The sequence below is a fragment of the Gopherus flavomarginatus genome, chromosome 2 (genome assembly GCF_025201925.1).
Source record: "Gopherus flavomarginatus isolate rGopFla2 chromosome 2, rGopFla2.mat.asm, whole genome shotgun sequence".
In the NCBI taxonomy this organism is placed as follows: domain Eukaryota; kingdom Metazoa; phylum Chordata; order Testudines; family Testudinidae; genus Gopherus; species Gopherus flavomarginatus.
This window is the reverse complement of record NC_066618.1, coordinates 62,123,069-62,141,135: the sequence shown is the minus strand read 5'-3', so window position 1 is coordinate 62,141,135 and position 18,067 is coordinate 62,123,069. Positions and strand designations below refer to the sequence as shown.

General features: G+C 40.5%; 1 protein-coding gene across 2 annotated transcripts in view; it reads left to right on the top strand.

Moving 5' to 3' along the window:
- RAPGEF5 (Rap guanine nucleotide exchange factor 5) overlaps nt 1–17,685 on the top strand; it is a 227,601-nt gene extending 209,916 nt beyond the window's left edge. For both annotated transcript variants that reach the window (XM_050938790.1, XM_050938789.1), the window contains exons 24-26: nt 4,024–4,088; nt 11,303–11,357; nt 14,342–17,685. In XM_050938790.1, the coding sequence (XP_050794747.1) occupies nt 4,024–4,088; nt 11,303–11,357; nt 14,342–14,460 (239 nt within the window). In that variant the 3' untranslated portion in view covers nt 14,461–17,685. The remainder of the gene's footprint in view (nt 1–4,023; nt 4,089–11,302; nt 11,358–14,341) is intronic.
- Nucleotides 17,686–18,067: the final 382 nt, after the last annotated feature.

The window sequence follows — 18,067 nt, the reverse complement described above, 5'->3', positions numbered from 1 at the left end:
GCTCAAAAATTTTTTACTGATGGAGTGAGCGATCAAAAAAGTTTGGAGACCACTGCTCTAGTGGATCACAAATTGCATATGAGTCAATCATGTGAGGCAGTTTAAAAAAAAAAAAAAAGCTAATATAATAATGGATGTATTAATAGTAGCGTCATATGTAAGACATGGAAGATAATTGTTCCACTCTGCTCAGCACTAGTGGGGCCTCAGATGGAGTACAGTGTACAGTTCTGGGCACCACACTTAAGGCTTAACAGACCTGACCTATGAGGAAATATGAAATAAAACTGGGCATGTTTAGTATTGAGAAAAGATGTCTGAGGGGAAGGACCTGATAAGTCTTCAAATATGTTAAGGGCAGTTTTAAAGAGGACTTTGATCAATTGTTTTCCATGTCCACTGAAGGTAGGGCAAGAATTAATGGGCTTAATCTGCAGTGAGGAAGGTTTAGGTCAGATATTAGGAAAAACTTTCTAACTATAAGGATAGTAAGTACTGGAATAGGCTTCCCAGGGAGGTTGTGGAATCCCCGTCAATGGAAGTTTTTTAAGAACAGGATAGACAAGCATCTGTCAGGGATGGGCTAGGTCAAGGTACATTTGTTCCTGCCTCCGCACAGGGAGGCTGGCACAGATGACCTCTCAAGGTCCCTTCCAGCCCTCCATTTCTGTGATTCTATGAATAGCAAAGTAACGTCCTCCAATAAAGAGGAACAAAAACAATATGGAGAGGAGGCAGATTTAAGTCTGAATAGGTAAGAAAAGCAATAAGAATGTTTGTTTTCTCACTCTAATTATGAAAAATACCTTGACAGAGTCCCTTTTAGGTTAATTTAATTTAAACACCGGATCTTGTTACTGCACAGACACAGCTTTTGAAAATCAGGCTGATTTTTCAAATATTTAATAAAATCCAGTGTTTCATCCTTACAACATGGCTCAGATGCAATTTTCTGCTCCACTGAATTTATCTAGGCTCTTAGCGATTGGCAGCAAAGCTGTGCAGTCTTCACAAAACAAGTACAAAATTGAACTCTCCTGGCTTTTCTGTTTTCAGTACAAAGCCTTTCTTCGTTAGCACTGACAGAAACATAATCTAACTGTTTTTTTTTTCTTTTTCCTGTGTTCATAAATATATGTAGCCATTTAGGGACAGATCATGCTTGGTCCTCATGCAGGTGTGCAGTAAGTGGAAGTATGAGGGGAAAGGAAAAGGTGTTTCTTTAGATCTTTCTTTCTCCTGCATGTGAGAAGTAGTCAGAAGTGCAGTCAGTGCATACAGGAACTGCTCCCTCTTTACTCCCTTGGGAGTGCAGGGTAACCCAGAGCAGAAAGGGAGTTGACAAGGGCCATGTCCCACTCACCACCTCCTCACTGGCCCATTGAGTAGGAGCAGCATACATAAGGGAGCAGCCTGCACACCATGAATGAGTTCAGTAGTAGGTGGGCTCAGGGCCGTCCTTACCCATACGCAAAGCACGCAGCTGCATAGGGCACCAGGAAATTTGGGGGTTACCAAATTTCCTGGTGCCCTGCGCAACTGCGTGCTGCTCCAGCCCCTACTCCGGCTCTTCCCCAGGCCCCCAGCCCTGCTCCGCCCCAGCCCTTCCCCCACTCCCCTGGAGATTGTAGCCAGGCCAGACACTGCACTCACTGCATGGTAAGTAGAGCAACTTGGCCCTAGCCTATTCCACTCCCCTGCCACCCAGCCGTGCTGCCAGAGAGTGCTGGGGGGTGGTTCCCCCCCTTCTCCCAAGCCTGGGAGCGAGGGGAGCAGAGCAGCCTTGGGCCCCTGGCCTCTGTGGGTAGGAGCTGGCCCCAGACATCTGTGGGGGACAGGGGGGGCTGGCCACTTCCTGCGGGAAGTGGAGTGACCCGGCCCCAGCCTGCTCTGCTCCCCTGGCTCTCAGGCTTGGGAGGGAGGGGTAAATCGCCCCCCAGCTCTTGCCAGCAACGCAGCTGGGAGCCAGGGGAGCAGAGCAGGCTGGGGCTGGGTCACTCCACTTTCCAGAGGAAGTGGCCAGGCCCCCCTATCCTCCACGGAGGTCTGGGGCCAGCTCCTGCCCGCGGAGGCCTGGGGCCCCACATAGCCCCCCACAGGGGGAGGGAGGATTGCGTCAGGCACTGAAAAAGCTAGGGATGGCCCTGGGTGTGCTTGTCCTACTCACTAAGAAATTCAGGCAGGCATCCTGCTTCCCTGAGGCAGAAATCATCCTAGTGCTCTCCTTGGCACAGGCATCTTTACATCTCTCCTAACACAGGGTGTTCTGCCTAATAAATTGTAGCTCAGAGTTTTTACCAGCATATAAAACAGCTAGAATTTCCATTATAAGTAATTACAAAATCCCCTTCAGGCTGATACCTGAGAGTGAGTTTTTGAAACAAAAGGAAGTAAATCAGTTTGACTGTTTCTATGTTCTGGGATTGTCAAAAAGAAAGATGTTCATTGTTTCATCTGCAGATTTTCAGTCCTATAATCTAATTGTATTGGGACTGAGGTTCTCCTCCACCTACAGTGGCAGAGGGGACCGAATGGGGCAGAACGGGGATGGGTTGTTCAGATACCACAATAGTGAGCACAGTGTAAATGCCATGATACATAATGGCAGGCAAATTGCTTTGTTGTCCTTTTGCATGGGATCTCACTGCATTCCATGGAAAGATACATACAACCCAATTACAAAGGGCCATTTGTCAATTGGAAAACATGGCCATTACCTTTGGAATGTATTTTTGACATCCTATCATCTTGCTAAAATGGTGCTGCAAAAGCATCTTATCACTGCAGGCCACCAATATGTATGTTTCTTACGTAGATACTCTTCTTCTTCAGGATCAAACCAGCAGTTCTACCATATGGTCTTGCAAATGCTATTGTCTCCCCTTTTTGTCTGAAGTTAAGGTTTGAATATGAATTTAACTTAGCAACAGTTGTGTTGCCTCTTCCCTTCCTTTTATATACTGCATGCAGTTTGCATACTGGTGCCAAGTATAGTCAGGGCCGGATTTACACCTTATGCGCCCCTGAGCCCAGCGCCTTCAGCATCCCCCCACCTACAGCTGACCTTCGTGTTTTCCATTAAAAATGAAATGAAAAGAAATATAAATGATAATTTAAATATTTATTCAATACAGTACCAAAAAATGGTATAATTAAAACATAACCCACTTTTAACTTTCAGGCACCCCCCTGCAATGCTGGTGCCCATAGGCACGTGCCTACTGTGCCTAATTGGAAGTCCAGCCCTGAGTGTAATCCTGTGCCTCCCACTGACTGCTTTTTTTTCCATTAAAAACTCTCCCTAGTACTGCTTTGTGAAACCAGAAATAACTGTTTTACTTCCAAAGAGCTAAATCTTGGTATTTGCTGCTAGGTGATTTTTGGCTTAATGGATTGTATTTAATGTTTGTCTATTTGTGTGCCTATCACTGTAGCGGACTTTCATAGTAATCAGGTGTGTGGGGATGGAGGGTGTTTCAGAACTACCTAAGGAAAACAGTAGTGTCTGGAACTTTTTTGTCCCCTCCTCCGGAAGATAATTTTTTCAGCAGAATTCAGTGTTCATCAATTTACCACAGCCCTGCGTCAACCACTCTAAAATCTCTAGCAGCACAGATAGATTCACAGTGTGCAGGGAAGGAGGGTGGAACCCATGCACGGACAATTACTGTGCTCCCCTTCCCACCATCAACTCTTGATTTGGGCACTGGATAGCATAGTGTATCATCTGTCTTGTTTGATGGAAAGAGTGTTATTTGTGAGTCCCTAGATTATGTTTAGTGAGTAACAAATTATCGTTCTGTATTTGAAATTTCTCCCGATTAATGTTCCCATAGAGGTGTAAATTTTTTGTTTTTTAATGAAAGAACCAGTGATAGTTGTTTGTGCCCTATAAAGAACACAAACATGTGGCATTGTAGCAATACTTATGAGACTGTTTTGTTCCTTATTTTGTTATTCCTTTGTATCTAAAACAAACGCTGTGGCATTTAATAATGTTGTATCTCTTTTAAAACTTTGTAGATGTAACATTCATCCACGAAGGAAATAAAACTTTTCTGGATAACCTTGTTAATTTTGAAAAGCTGGTATGTACATTTTGTCTTTTATAACTTCCTCTTTTTTGTGGGAAAATCCATCTCTCTCTCTCTCTTTATTCCTCTTCTCCCCACCTCTTGTGTTAAATGTATCATGCTTTGATAACCAAGCACAATATCTCTTACCCTTTTCAGTTCTCTCCATGAGCTCCCCCAGCTCCCCCAGAGCATCACATTTATCCTTGACTAAGGGTTTGTCTAAATGGTCGGATAAAGTGCACTAGGGAACCTTTATGCGCACCAGCAGGGTCTAAATGGACCAATTAATGCACAACATATTAGTGTGCTTTACAAATTACACACCCATAGTTTGCATTGCCCCACAATCTAAACAAGTGTAAATTCTCAAACTGTTGTTGCCTCTTCTCCCCCACTCAGCCTCTTCTCAGAGTTTAGTCCCCCCCCCCCACACCCCGATACACAGCAGGAGGTCACCCCAATTTAAGTCATCACTAATTCCAGGTATTTTAAATGAAAGTAAGTTCATGATTTGGGTAGGAGATAAACAGGAAGAATAGACACAATAAAAGGTAAATATTAATACAGCTAAACTAATCTTTATGTAGAGGGTAGTGCATTAGCCTTTTAGCATAGGCCAGATCTACAGTAGAAAGTTTTGCTGGTATAGTAATGTCAGTTAGGAGTGTGATTCTTTACAACATCTCTATACTAGCAAAAACCTTAGTGTAGACACAGTTATATTGGCAGGAAAAGTGCTTTTGCTAATATAGCTTATTTTATTTGAGGGACTGGTATACGTTATACCAGAAAAAGCGCTCTCTTGCCTGTATAAGCTGTGTATGCTCTAGGAGGGTTTACTGGACTAGCTATACTGGCAAACCTTTTCTAGAGTAGATTAGGCCTTATTTACTTTAGTATGGATAAGCATGATACAAAGTCTACATATTGGAGTATCATGTTTCAGCAAAATACTATCAGGCTTGTCCACCCTTTTTAGGTATGTGATATGTGTCAAAAGGTGATGAGGCATATCTCTCCTCCTGATCTTAATCTTTTTTTCTCTTTGTTCTGGAAATGACTAATTTACTGTGTTCAGTACCTATTGGTTGAGTAAACAGAGAGAACAATTCATTTCTCCCTGTTTCATCCCAAGGTAACTTTATAACCTAGGTGGTCCGTTCTTTGTATGTTCAATTCGATTCTTGTACCTTTTCTTGTTGCAATGCTTAGAAGAACACTGATTTGCATTTAATAAAAGGTTTTCTTGTGCCTAGCCCATTAACTGTTTGACCTTTAGGTGTTTGATATAAACTTATTAGCAAGTTCTTCCTCAAGCGCTCTCACAAGTGCGTCTCATTAACATGTAAATTGAACTAGTCCTTGATGCACTCTGATTGTTAGTAAACATCCCTTACACGCCTATAATATTAATTTAATGGAGACAAAGGATCTGATTTTCAACTCAGTCTTAATCAGGTCTTTTGTTTTTTGTAATCACATGTAGGCCTTGGCTACAGTAGACTAGTTTTGTAAAAAGAACGAGGAGTACTGTTGGCACCTTAGAGACTAACATTTATTTGGTCATAAGCTTTTGTGGGCTAAAACCCACTTCGTCGGATACATACATCTTCCTACTGTATTTTCCATTGTATATACATAGAGAACATGAAAAAATGGGTGTTGCGTTACCGACTCTAAGGAGACTAATCAATTAAGGTGGGCTATTATCAGCAGGAGGAAAAAAAACTTTTGAAGTGATAATCAGGATGGCCCATTTCACAGTTGACAAGAAGGTGAGAGTTAAAGGTAGGGGAAAAATTAGCATGGGGAAATAGTTTTTACTTTGTGTAATGACCCATCCACTCCCAGTCTTTATTCAAGCCTAATTTAATTGTGTCCAATTTGCAAATTAATTCCAGTTCTGCAGTTTCTCATTGGAGTCTGTTTTTGAAGGTTTTTTTGTTGGAGAATTGCCACTTTTAGGTCTGTAATTGAGTGACCAGGGAGGTTGAAGTGTTCTCCCACTGGCTTTTGGATTTTATAATTCTTGACATCTGATTTGTATCCATTTATTCTTTTGCATAGAGACTGTCCAGTTTGGCCAATATACATGGCAGAGGGGCATTGCTGGTACATGATAGCCTATATCACATCGGTAGATGTGCAGGTGAACGAGCCTCTGATGGTGTGGCTGATGTGATCAGGTCCTATGATGGTATCCCTTGAATAGATATGTGCACAGAGCTGGCAACGGGCTTTGTTGCAAGGATAGGTTCCTGGATTAGTGTTTTTGTTGTGTGGTTGCTGGTGAGTATTTGCTTCAGGTTGGGGAGCTGTCTGTAAGCAAGGACTGGCCTGTCTCCCAAGATCTGTGAGAGTGAGGGATCATCCTTCAGAATAGGTTGTAGATCTTTGATGATGCGCTGGAGAGGTTTTAGTTGGGGGCTGAAAGTGATGGCTAGTGGCGTTCTGTTACTTTCTTTGTTGGGCCTGTCCTGGAGTAGGTCACTTCTGGTTATTCTTCTGGCTCTGTCAATCTGTTTCTTCATTTCAGCAACTGGGTATTGTAGTTTTAAGAATGCTTGATAGAGATCTTGTAGGTGTTTGTCTGAGGGATTGGAGCAAATCTTAGAGCTTGGCTGTAGACAATGGATCGTGTGGCGTGGTCTGGATGAAAGCTGGAGGCATGTAGGTAAGTATAATGGTCAGTAGGTTTCCGGTATAGGGTGGTGTTTATGTAACCATCGCTTATTAGCATTGTAGTGTCTAGAAAGTGGACCGCTTGTGTGGATTGGTCTAGGCTGAGGTTGATGGTGGGATAGAAATTGTTGAAATCATGGTGGAATTCCTCAAGGGCTTCTTTTCCATGGGTCAAGATGATGAAGATATCATCAATCTAGCGCGAGTAGGGGCGTTAGGGGACAAGAGCTGAGGAAACGTTGTTCTAAGTCAACCCTAAAAATGTTGGCATACTGTGGGGCCACGCGGGTACTCATAGCAGTGCCACTGACTTGAAGGTATACATTGTCCCCAAATGTGAAATAGTTATGGGTGAGGACAGAGTTCAGCCACTAGGTTTGCCATGACGTTATCGGGGGATACTGTTCCTGATGGCTTGTAGTCCATCTTTGTGTGGAATGTTTTTGTAGAGGGCTTCTATGTCCATAGTGGCCAGGATGATGATTTTTGGAAGATCACCAATGGATTGTAGTTTCCTCAGCAAGTCAGTGGTGTCTCGAAGATAGCTAGGAGTGCTGGTAGCATAGGGCCTGAAGAGGGAGTCTACATAGCCAGACAATCCTGCTGTCAGGGTACCAGTGCATGAGATGATGGGGTGTCCAGGATTTCCAGGTTTATGGATATTGGGTAGCAGATAGAATACCCCTGGTCAGGGTTCATGGGGTGTGTCTGTGCACCAGGGCAGCTCTACCAGTAGGAGCTCCAAAGTGATAGCCCGGTTCCAATGAAGTCAGCGGAGCCAGGATTTTGCCCCTAGTAAAGATGGTCATCAACAGCCAGCAGCATTTCAACCACCATGTCATCTAGACTTGCAGTGAGAAGGGTCAAACAACATGGTTGTTAATTTTTCTGCCTGCAGCCCTGTGTGCATGAGTGCTCCCACCAATGGTAGCAAGGGTGAGAACTCTTAAGATACAGAAGCAATGTAGACCCACCTCATATAAGTATTATTCTAGTTCATTTTGATGTTTAAGTATTTGATTTGTTGGTATGGAATTAGCAAGAAGTGTGTTAATCATCTCACCCTAATCACTTTGTGTTGTATTCCTTTCCCATCTTTCCTTGCCCAATGCCCTTGTAGATTGTAAACTCATCAGCACTGGGAAGATTTTCCTCTGTTTGTATTATGCCTAGCATATTCTAGGCACTCTGGCAAAATAAATAATAATAATAATTCTCATTGACTTCAGTTGATTCAAGATCAAGCCACTAAACTGCACCTGCAAATAACTATTGTGCTAATGGGCATTAGCACTTGAAATTGATCTTGAAAGGGGAAAAAAAAGAGAGAGAGAGAGAGAGAAGAGGAGGAGAAAAGGAGGAGGCCTGAATACTGAACTTGCTGTTGCAGATAAAATCTTCTGTAGGGAAGCAAAACACCTACCATCACAGCTGTACTGGAATTTTCCTTATGTGACAGCATCTTTGCTTTGAAATTCATATCTCCATTAGATTCAGGATTTTCATGTGTCTATTTCCTGCATTCAATGTGATATGAATACAATGAATCAGAAGCTTGTTGAAAATGCAAAGAAATAAATTCACTAAGGGAAGAAAAGCTGCACACTGAGTCAATTAGGAAAGTATATCATAATAGACTAGACTTAGCAAAAGCTAGGGGGATTTCACTTTTTAATTTAACTTCCTGTTTTGTAAGATCTAGACTACAGTTTTTAGACCAATATTTATTGTCCTTTGCCTTAACATGAGAATTGCAAATGCAAAGTAATAAATGGATGGAATAAGGTCTAAATTAGGGTTACAGTATTTCATTTTCTGGAAAAAGAGGATACTGCTAGAGAGGAGGGGAAGTATGGGGTGGGTGGGATGGGAAGGGGAGCTGGGGGGGGCACCTGTGACAGGCATATTCAGTGGAGGTGGAGGACAGTGTCACTTCTTGTCACAGTGGCAGGGCAGCTGGCACAAGTCCAGGATGCAGCGACAGCCATCAGTCATTGCCTCCCTGCAGGTCCCGTTCCCCAGAGCAGAGAGCCAGGTCCTGAGTGAGCAGAATCCAGCAGCTGTGGCTTGCAGAGGAATGGACCAATCAGTTGCAGATGCAGGGAGGGACCAGCCTGGAAGCAGACCAATTAGGGTTCTTTCTGAGCTGCAGCTTGTCTGCTCTGCAAAAACCCTGGACGTTTCCTGAAATTGGAAAACTTTGTCTGGACAGAGAAAAGAGGTTCAAAAAAGGAGGTTAGATCGATATGGTAACCCTAGTCTAAATGTTACCATTGTATTATAAATATCTTCATATTCTTTGCTGACATCTTTTGCTGAAATATGGCTTCTTTCATTATTCCTCTGTCAATCACAACCCACCATCTATATATCTCTTATAGTAATAACATGTCTTGGCCACCACTGCTACTTTAATGCACAATCCTGTAAACTTCAGCACATTGGTATTTATCATCTTACAGGCAGTCCCTTTGTGGACTAGTAGTAAGAACTGTGCATGTAATATAAATAAAGGTTTTCAGGATCATGCCCAAAAATATCTGTGGGACTTCTGAGCATACTGATGAGCTGGATTGCCATAAACAGTGGAATTATTGCTAATGATCATGTGCTAAGAGTGGTTACCAGACTAGTCCTCAGGTCTGGTCTATATTACAGAGTTAGGTTGATGCAAGGCAGCTTACATTGACCTAACTATGGAAGCATCTACAGTTAAATTTTGATCCCACTATGCTTAATAACTCCGCTTCCATGAGCAGTGTAGAGTCAAAGTCAGTGTAGTTAGGTCAATGCAGTGTCAGAGTAGACACTGTGGTGCTTACGTTGACCGATACTGGCTTTCAAGAGCTGTCCCACACTGGCAATACACAAGGAGTAAAGCATAGACACGCACAAGCAATGTAATTACTATGCAGCTGTATGCTGACATAAGTTAGGTCAACTTAATTTTATAGTGTAGACATGGTCTCAGTCACTGTATGCATTCCAACATATTTATCACACTCTGGTATGCAGCCATCTATTAAAACAATCAGAAAATAGCAGTCCCTTTTCAGATAAATTAACAGGTTTTCTGTATTGTAACTGGGTCAGGCAAGTCAGAGGGACAGTGTGAAATGCCTAAATGTCAAAATATGGGATATAAACTGGAAGATGCAACAACAGCAGAAGAACACAGGAATGTCATAGCTCTAGTGGGATTTAAGAAATTGGTCATGCAAACCTAGGACCTCTCATTAGAACTTTATTTTAATCAGTGCAAGGAAATTATGTTAGTGTAAGAGACTGAGAGATTTCATGGTAAATGGAACACAGATGAAAAAAATGATCTTGCTTCACTGATTTATTAAAGAACATCAAGTCTTCATTAAGCATATACTCAGTTGTTCTCATGATAAGCTATTCTGTGAAGAAACATTGTAAACAATTCATATTGTGGTTGTGGAGAGATGAATTATGCTACATCATTCCAAGCTACACTTTGCTCTGGACAGCTAATCCTTTCCACTTCTGGCTGGATTTTGAAAGAGGTGAGAGAACAGCCTGTACTGTTTCCATAAAATGCCATATTGCTATTGTTAATTGCAGGCAGGTTGTTTAAATTTATCACCATATTCCGTCAAGGGTTTCTGGCCCAATTCAGTAGGCTCTTTCCTTTGGATTGTAAGTGCAATCAAAAGAAAACATGCATGAACTGCATTATGGGCCAGATCCTCCACTCATGAAAACCAGTGTAGCTCTGTTAACTTAGACATAGCTATTCCAATTAACATCCAAATAAGGATCTGATGCTAAAGGTGGAACAAAATTTTAAAGGTTTTTCTCTGTTGAATCTGAGCAACCATCTGCAGTCTATTTTGCCTAAGGAAAAACAGTACAGTAAAAAAAATTTTAAAATCAACAACTAATCAAATCGTTACCATGCCATAGACATGTAAAAACTGAATGAAGGGGTAAAGGCTTGCTGAAAACTTAGCCCATAATGTAGTTTTAGCCTTTTACTCCCCCATGCACTGAAAAGGAAGCATGCAATTAAGTACATCTTCCTCCTTTGGAGTTTTTTTACTTTAACAGGAGTCACTTAAATTTTCACATACATGAACACAAATCTGCTGTCTCTGCAGCAGTTTAAAACTATTGTCCAATAGTGCACTTGAAACACACTACTCCACTAAGCATGAGGGGGAAAGGGAGGGGGGATTTCAAGCATCCCGTTTGAAAGAAGAAAACATAGAGAAATTACCCTTTTTCATTGTCCATTTCCATGGGTTCCTAGGAAGACCCCCTCTATCTGTGTAGTGTCAACAAAATCCTTCTGTGAAAGGAGTCAGAAAGAACTAACCTTGTTTCAGGATATGTTGACACCGAGCCACAAACAAACAAACAACCTTCTCCCCATCTAATCTAAATGTCTACAACTCCTGCCTCCTTCCTTTCTCACCATTGCTGCAATTGTTGCAAAGTGTGGAACTAGGGAAGGATTTTCTAGCAACAGATCCCCTTTCAGATTTCTGCACTGATATGTTGTACTTTTTATTTCACAGCACATGATTGCAGATACTGTCCGATCACTGAGACATTGCAGGAATAACCAATGTGGTAAGTAGTAGTAAGTTTAATTACAAAATTACATTTCCCTTGTTACTTGTCTCTCATTAGTTACATATATCAAAAGAACTGTTTCCCCGGTCTCTCTGCTTCCTCTCCCATGGCCTAGGTTTACTTTTACAGTAAAACATACTTGCTGTTTGTTTTAACCTAGAAGAGGGGAAAGCGTCTTGTGAAAGTCACCTCAGCAAACAGAGTGTAATTACAGCTACTTTCCAAAGATTTTCACAAAATGTTGTGTTCTCGCCAATATGCACAGTCATCAACTTGTAATGTTACATAAGATCTGAGTTTTACAGACATGCATCAGAAGAAAAAAAAAATAAAGGTCTCTAATTACCTGGTGAGCTTGTGAGGTATCCTACAGCTTCCAGTAACTGGTGGTGTGTTTAGGATGGAGATGTAGTGCAGTCTCACCAGTCTCCTAGATGAACACTCTTTAAGCAACTGATTGAAACTTGTATTGGCATCTCACTAGATGAAAAGTGATATATCACTGTGGATTTTCATAGTGTTCCACTGAGACCAATTGGGTATCTGTAAACTTTTTTTCTTATTCTCTGTATGACTTACACTACAATTATACAAGAGAGGGGAAAGACAGCACAATATTTTTTATAGTGGTAGAGTCCTAATTTAAACACACTAAAATAAATACCACATTAAGGCCAAAAACACTCTACCTGGAGGGACTTCAGACATGTGCTTTATTCTTAACCTAGAATTGTTTTAGTTTGAAGAATAAATGTTAGGTTTTTTTTCCCTAATCATGTCTATAGTATTTACAGTTTCCTATGGGGGCTTATATGAAAACCTGCATGTGGACATACAAAAAGGGTAATTGCAGCCATAGTCGCCCATCTTGGGTGTTCAAATAGATAAGTTTGCAAGGACTGCATATACAACTAGGGAGTTTTGCTGAACATTTGGCCCATAATGTGGCCTAATATAGTTGCAGTCTTTTAAGAATATAAAGGCTACTTATTAATTATGAACCAGTTATTCCCACATGCACTGAAAGGATAGCATGCAGGTAAGTACATCTTCTCTTGCTTTCACTCTATTAATCCGGATCCTAAAGGAAGCATTGATTAAACCGAAATATTTACCTGTAAATCTCATTCAGCAGAGTTAATTTATTTTTGTCTTTAAGCAGATCTTTTGCAAAATAAGTTAATGAATTTTTAAAGCCATCTTTGCTTTTTTTTGTAAATATTTGTGTCATGACATAAACCTAGGTTTAATACCCAAGTTTTATCGCACAATCTGCTGGTTTGAAGTATGTTGTTGTTTTATTTACCACAGGCTTGGCCTTATTGTGAAGCTGGCATTTAAAAAACAGTTCATGCAGATACTCCTGTAGGCACTGCTTTTTGTTAAATTCATTTAGGCATGAAATGAATTCACTGAATATTTATTGAGACTTCAGGGACTGCTTCCTTTTCCAGTGGATTTATTTAGCTTTCAGGAATGTGAATCTTTCTCCTGCATTAGTCTCTGAATTGGACTAAAAATAGCAGGCATCTCACCACAGAACAGAATCCAAATAAAACTAAGCAAAATATGTTGTTGCTTATAACTATATCTTAAAATTAAGCATGCAGACCAAAAACTTGGTGGGTTAGAAAATTATAGTGTAGCTAAGTAATGCTGAAATGCCATTCTAGTGGAAATAATATTTTTCCACATTAAATCCAGAAAACAAATAGTACTCTTTCAGAAATCTGGCATAGCAGCTTTAACATTTGTACAGTAATTCATCCTTTTGTAATTTCAAGTGTTAATGAGACTTGAATTCTGAATAATTTTCAGTTTGTTTAGCACAGTTGCTGAAAACATGGAATCTGTCCTCTGAGAACTATAAGGTTTCCTATAATATCCTACGTCAATTTTTCTCCTGTTCATTTCTGCTGCAGTGTTTTACAAATTACCCAGGTGCTTGTGAATAGTGTGTGGACAGGTGCTGCACAGTAATGGTTTTAGTAGTGGCATACAGAACTGGCTGAACTCACAATGTCATGTCACTATTTACATGGTGCTAAATTTGTGCTAGGCACTTTATAGACAAATATGAGGACAACAGTAGTGCCCTAAAGAATTTAAATTCTAAATGAATAAAGTATGGATGGGGATGGATGAAACAAAATCATCTAAGAGAGCAGTGATGTTAAGCTTGTTGGTTCCAGGATTTTTGTTTTGTTTTTGGTTTTTTTTAATGGTAATTCTGTTAATATTGCTTTGAGGACATCGACTAGAGTTTGTGGCAGATAACAGTCTCAGTTTTCTCTTCAATCAACTGTTCAGTTTTCATCTGACACATGGTTAAAGCCATTTTGCTGTGGGAACTCCTCTGAAATAACAGCATTTCTCTTGTTTCTACCGTCTTAGCTGAAATCAAAAGCATAACTGATCAAAACAGAAGGCTTGACCCTCCCCTCCCCCCCAAAAAAAAATCTTTGAAGAGTTGTCCTACATTGTCACATTTCACCTGATCTAAAGGAAATGATTCAGGGGCCCACTTGCTGACGTACGTTTGTGCTACAGCTATTTAAACACTCAAAGCTAGATCCTTAGACCCTGCTCAAAGTTTGTTCCTGCTGACAGACAAAAAAATAGCACTTAAATCAGCCTCAGAGGGGACTGCTGAGCATATTCCCAACATGAGGAAATCCAGCTTTATGCCTCCCGCTTGCCACCCCTCTGGTGTCAGAAACATATCAAGAAAGCAGGCAGATGAGGGGGCAAAGCTGCAGTTTCAGAGCATGGTGTTTCCATGGCTTAGAACTTTCTTCCCCTCCATTCCCCTTTAAGGATAAGGATTTTCCCACCAGAGCATCTGGTCCTCTGCAGATGCTTTTGACCATCACACTTCACCTGCCATTTTTAACGGCATGTTTGGCTCATATTTGGAAAAAGTATGGATTGGTTAGAAAACTGATCTCAGATTCATTTCCTTTTCTCCCTATAAACTTTAGGCAATGAAGTTCCTCCAAAGGAGAATCAAGAGCTGAAGCCACATGTCTATCATCTGCACGTCATTGATGACCAGCAAACGCTGTTTGAGCTTTCTCACCGGATAGAGCCTCGAGCATGAGCGCCCACAGCTTCATGTAACCTTGTAACTGCAGCACTTTTAATTAAGTGAATGTTTATGCCAAGCATGTTGCTTCCCTATATGAGAACAGTTTACTGAGTTTTATCAGTAGTCACATGATACACACAGGAAAATCAAGCAAAGCAAGAAAAGGAGCTGTTCACAGCATTCCAGAGCAAGGATAGTGCCATTTTCACTTATCAGAAAAGGAAGGAGAAAAGCAGCATTGTTTAAGCTAAGAAGCTTGGTTTATGTGACCATATTGGTGGTCCAGTGCAGCATTCAATTGAGACTCCGCCAGTATTAGAGGGAAAGGAAGCATCATGTTACCATAACAAAACATTCCAGCAAGCAACCTTGTGTGACGTGGGGGTTCACAATCCACCATACTGTATGTACCTCACTAATCTGAGGCTGCCAAAGTATTTATTGTTGCAAAAAAAAAAAAAAAAAAGTGCAATCCATGTTGCCACTCTGGCTCCAGGGGAATGTCTTATTCGAGAGAACAGCAAATGCCTCAGAATGGGAATATAAAAAATAACTTGTATAAGGCAGTGTTGCATGTTAATGCAATCGTGTGTCCTGATTGGAGGTCATAAGTCAACAGAAGCTGATATCTGAAACTCTCCTAATTTCACTTTCTCTTAAGAATTTGCTTTATAGCAGACAGTAAAAAGGTAAATCTAATTTTGGCACAGTTTATGGAAACAAACAGGGCATTTCCCCTTTTGAGAGACCAAGGGGGCTATCCTGCAACTCAATTAGAGCAATTCTCCATATGTCTGAAACCTGAATAGGCTTTCAACGTTATTTCCTTCTAACACTTCTCTTCTTCCACCCCTGCCCCAATTTTCATTTAGACAAATCAAGGTAGTATTCATTGGCATTACTGAGTATGTTTTAAGTCACGTTCACAGCGTATTCATGTCTCCAGCACCCTCTCATTGTAATATTGTTTTTCAGGGCTAAGGAATGGTCCTGAAATAATCTAGTATACACTATGGATGATGTAATGTGCTTCACAGTAAACACAATTTATTGTAGAGGGCCTTATAGCAAAATCCTCTTTGCAGTGGCAGTGAAGGTATACTGTCTGCCAGCCTGTCTGTATTGGTCTTTATCACACAAGAAAGACTTCCAAGAAAATGCTCCTTTGTTGACATTTGGGTCCACCAGAATGTCTGAAGTAGCATGCTCTTCATCATATTGTGATCTGTGGTTTAAAGGGACAGAAAAGCAGCTTTAACAAGTAGTTTTGGGGACATCCTGTCAGATGCATTCAGGTTTCCCCATCTGTGAAATATTGTACAGTTATAATGTAAAGGAAACAGATGTTTCAGAAATGTATTTGCTTGTACTTTGGTATTATCAAATACGATATGATTTTTCTTTTTTTGAAAGAAATCTTTTTACCTGGTAAAAAAAAGAAAATAAACTCTTGCTGGCCATGGAGTAAAAATTTCCAAGTTTTTCTGTAGATGTGCTTGCACATATTGTAAATAACTCTTCTGTGCAAACAGACCACAACTGTTCAAGTCTGGACACTAGCTTTAGTGGACTCACGTTTGCAGTATAAAAACATAAATCGCAAATAATGCTTGTTTTTTGTTTTGTTTCAGTTCATAAATTTTCACTGAGTCCCCTCCTTGGGTTCATTAAGTAAAACATTCACTGATTCTTAAGCTCCCTCTTGCTGAGATCTTTTTCTTGTGGCACAACTGTAATAAACCTCATTGTAGACCTGATTCAATACCCTAGTTCATAATTAGTTGTTCTTTTGAAATCAGCAGGACAGGTGCATAGTACAGTACTACTCAATATGAGTAAGGGTTTTAGAAATGCACCTCTCAATTCTCTGCAACTTTCACCCTACAATAGCCGTCCTAGTAGTAGTTTACACCTCTCTGCTGGTGAAGCAACAGTGGGGGGGTAGGGGCGAGGACAAGTGGGGGAAGGGAAGGGAATGATCCTGCTCTCCACACTCAGGTTTGCAGTCAGACTAAAAATTCTGTCATCTAAATACCAAATTTCAAATATTGTCATGCTATGTAGTTTTGTATGAAGTGCTACAAACTGCAGCAGTTTACACAGAGGTCTTTATTATCTGAATACATCTTCAGCTGGGAAAGGCAAAGTATGTTTAGCGTATCTACTCCATGCAGAGAATATTCACCTTGTATCCACAGTATTAATAGGAAGGCAACTGCCCTGACCATGCAGCAAAAGTTTTCCGCAAATAAAGACCGTCAGGGTCCTCATTTTGAAGTGGAGCCTGCCTTTAGACTGGCAAACATCTGAAGGAAAGGTGGTTGGGAGGACAACTAAAAAGGAACACTCTGAAATGGAGGGGACTGGGTGTAGCATCCACCCCCCAGTTTCTAGATCTGGCAATATTGTGGTCTTTAATCACAATCCCTCAAAATAGTAGCACTGTTAATGCCATTTTAGAATAGCTACCGAAAATCTTAAATCTCAGCCTATCCCAGCCACATGCCAGATTAAACTTTGTGTGTTAGTAGCTCAGAGCAGTTTTTAGACAAAAAAAAAAAAAAAAAAAAGGGAAGAGCGGGGTCACTCTACAGATCTTTGATTTGGAATTTTGACATGTCACATCTAGATATTTCTGTGATGTGTGCTTCAGATTTCTAGATAGTTAACAAGTTGTGCTTTGACGCAACGGGCAAAAAAGGATTCCATGTTGCTAAAACCAGATCAGAACAGTTCTGCTGGGGAAAAAATACAAAGAAAACTGTAAATACTAAACTTTTTAGCAGATTAATAATATTTATTTGCATAGTCTATTTAATGTATTCTTTTTACCCTATTAAGAAATACTGGGATGAAATCAGTGAACTGAGATAAGAACACTTACCTGTTATATTCTCTTTAACTGGAGTGCCATAATACTGTCAGCCTGCATTAACTATAAAATGGTAGAAAACCCCAAATCAAGGTATTTACCTAACTTCTCAGGGACTACAGCTAGTAGTTATCCACCATTATGAGACCTGGTATGTATGAAATAGTCTGATTTACCAAAAAATTCACTGTTGCCAAGGTTTTCTTTTTCATATTTCATGCTTGTACATATTATTGTGTTGTGTATTTATGAAAGAGCTAGTAAGCAATAATTTATATGTCAAAATGGCCAAGGAATACAAGGTTAAAACTTGTAGAAGCAACTGTGCATTTTCAAGTGTTTTTTAATATTCCTTTTCAAAATATAAAACTACATTAATGAAATCTGGGCTCCGTGCCTTCATGCCTACCACATGCGCTTATTGTTCCCAAATGGAATATGTTATGCTCATACTTCTGGTCATTAAATTGCACTGAACACATACTGCATTTATGAGATTAACTGCACTCTAGTGGGAGCCTGATTTGAGCCTCAGAAATCTATTTTCATTCAAATCCATTCACTCTTATCTGACTAGCAGGACTTGCTAGTTTACAAGGTACCAAGATGTATCCAAGCGGCCTCAGAAGCAGAAATAATGATAACATAGGCCTCAGTCGTGCCTTGTCATCACAGCCCAGCTACAGGAGTGGCCTGGATTCACAGTGCAAGCTCTTTGAGAAATTCTGCCTCAGATGCGTGGGGAGA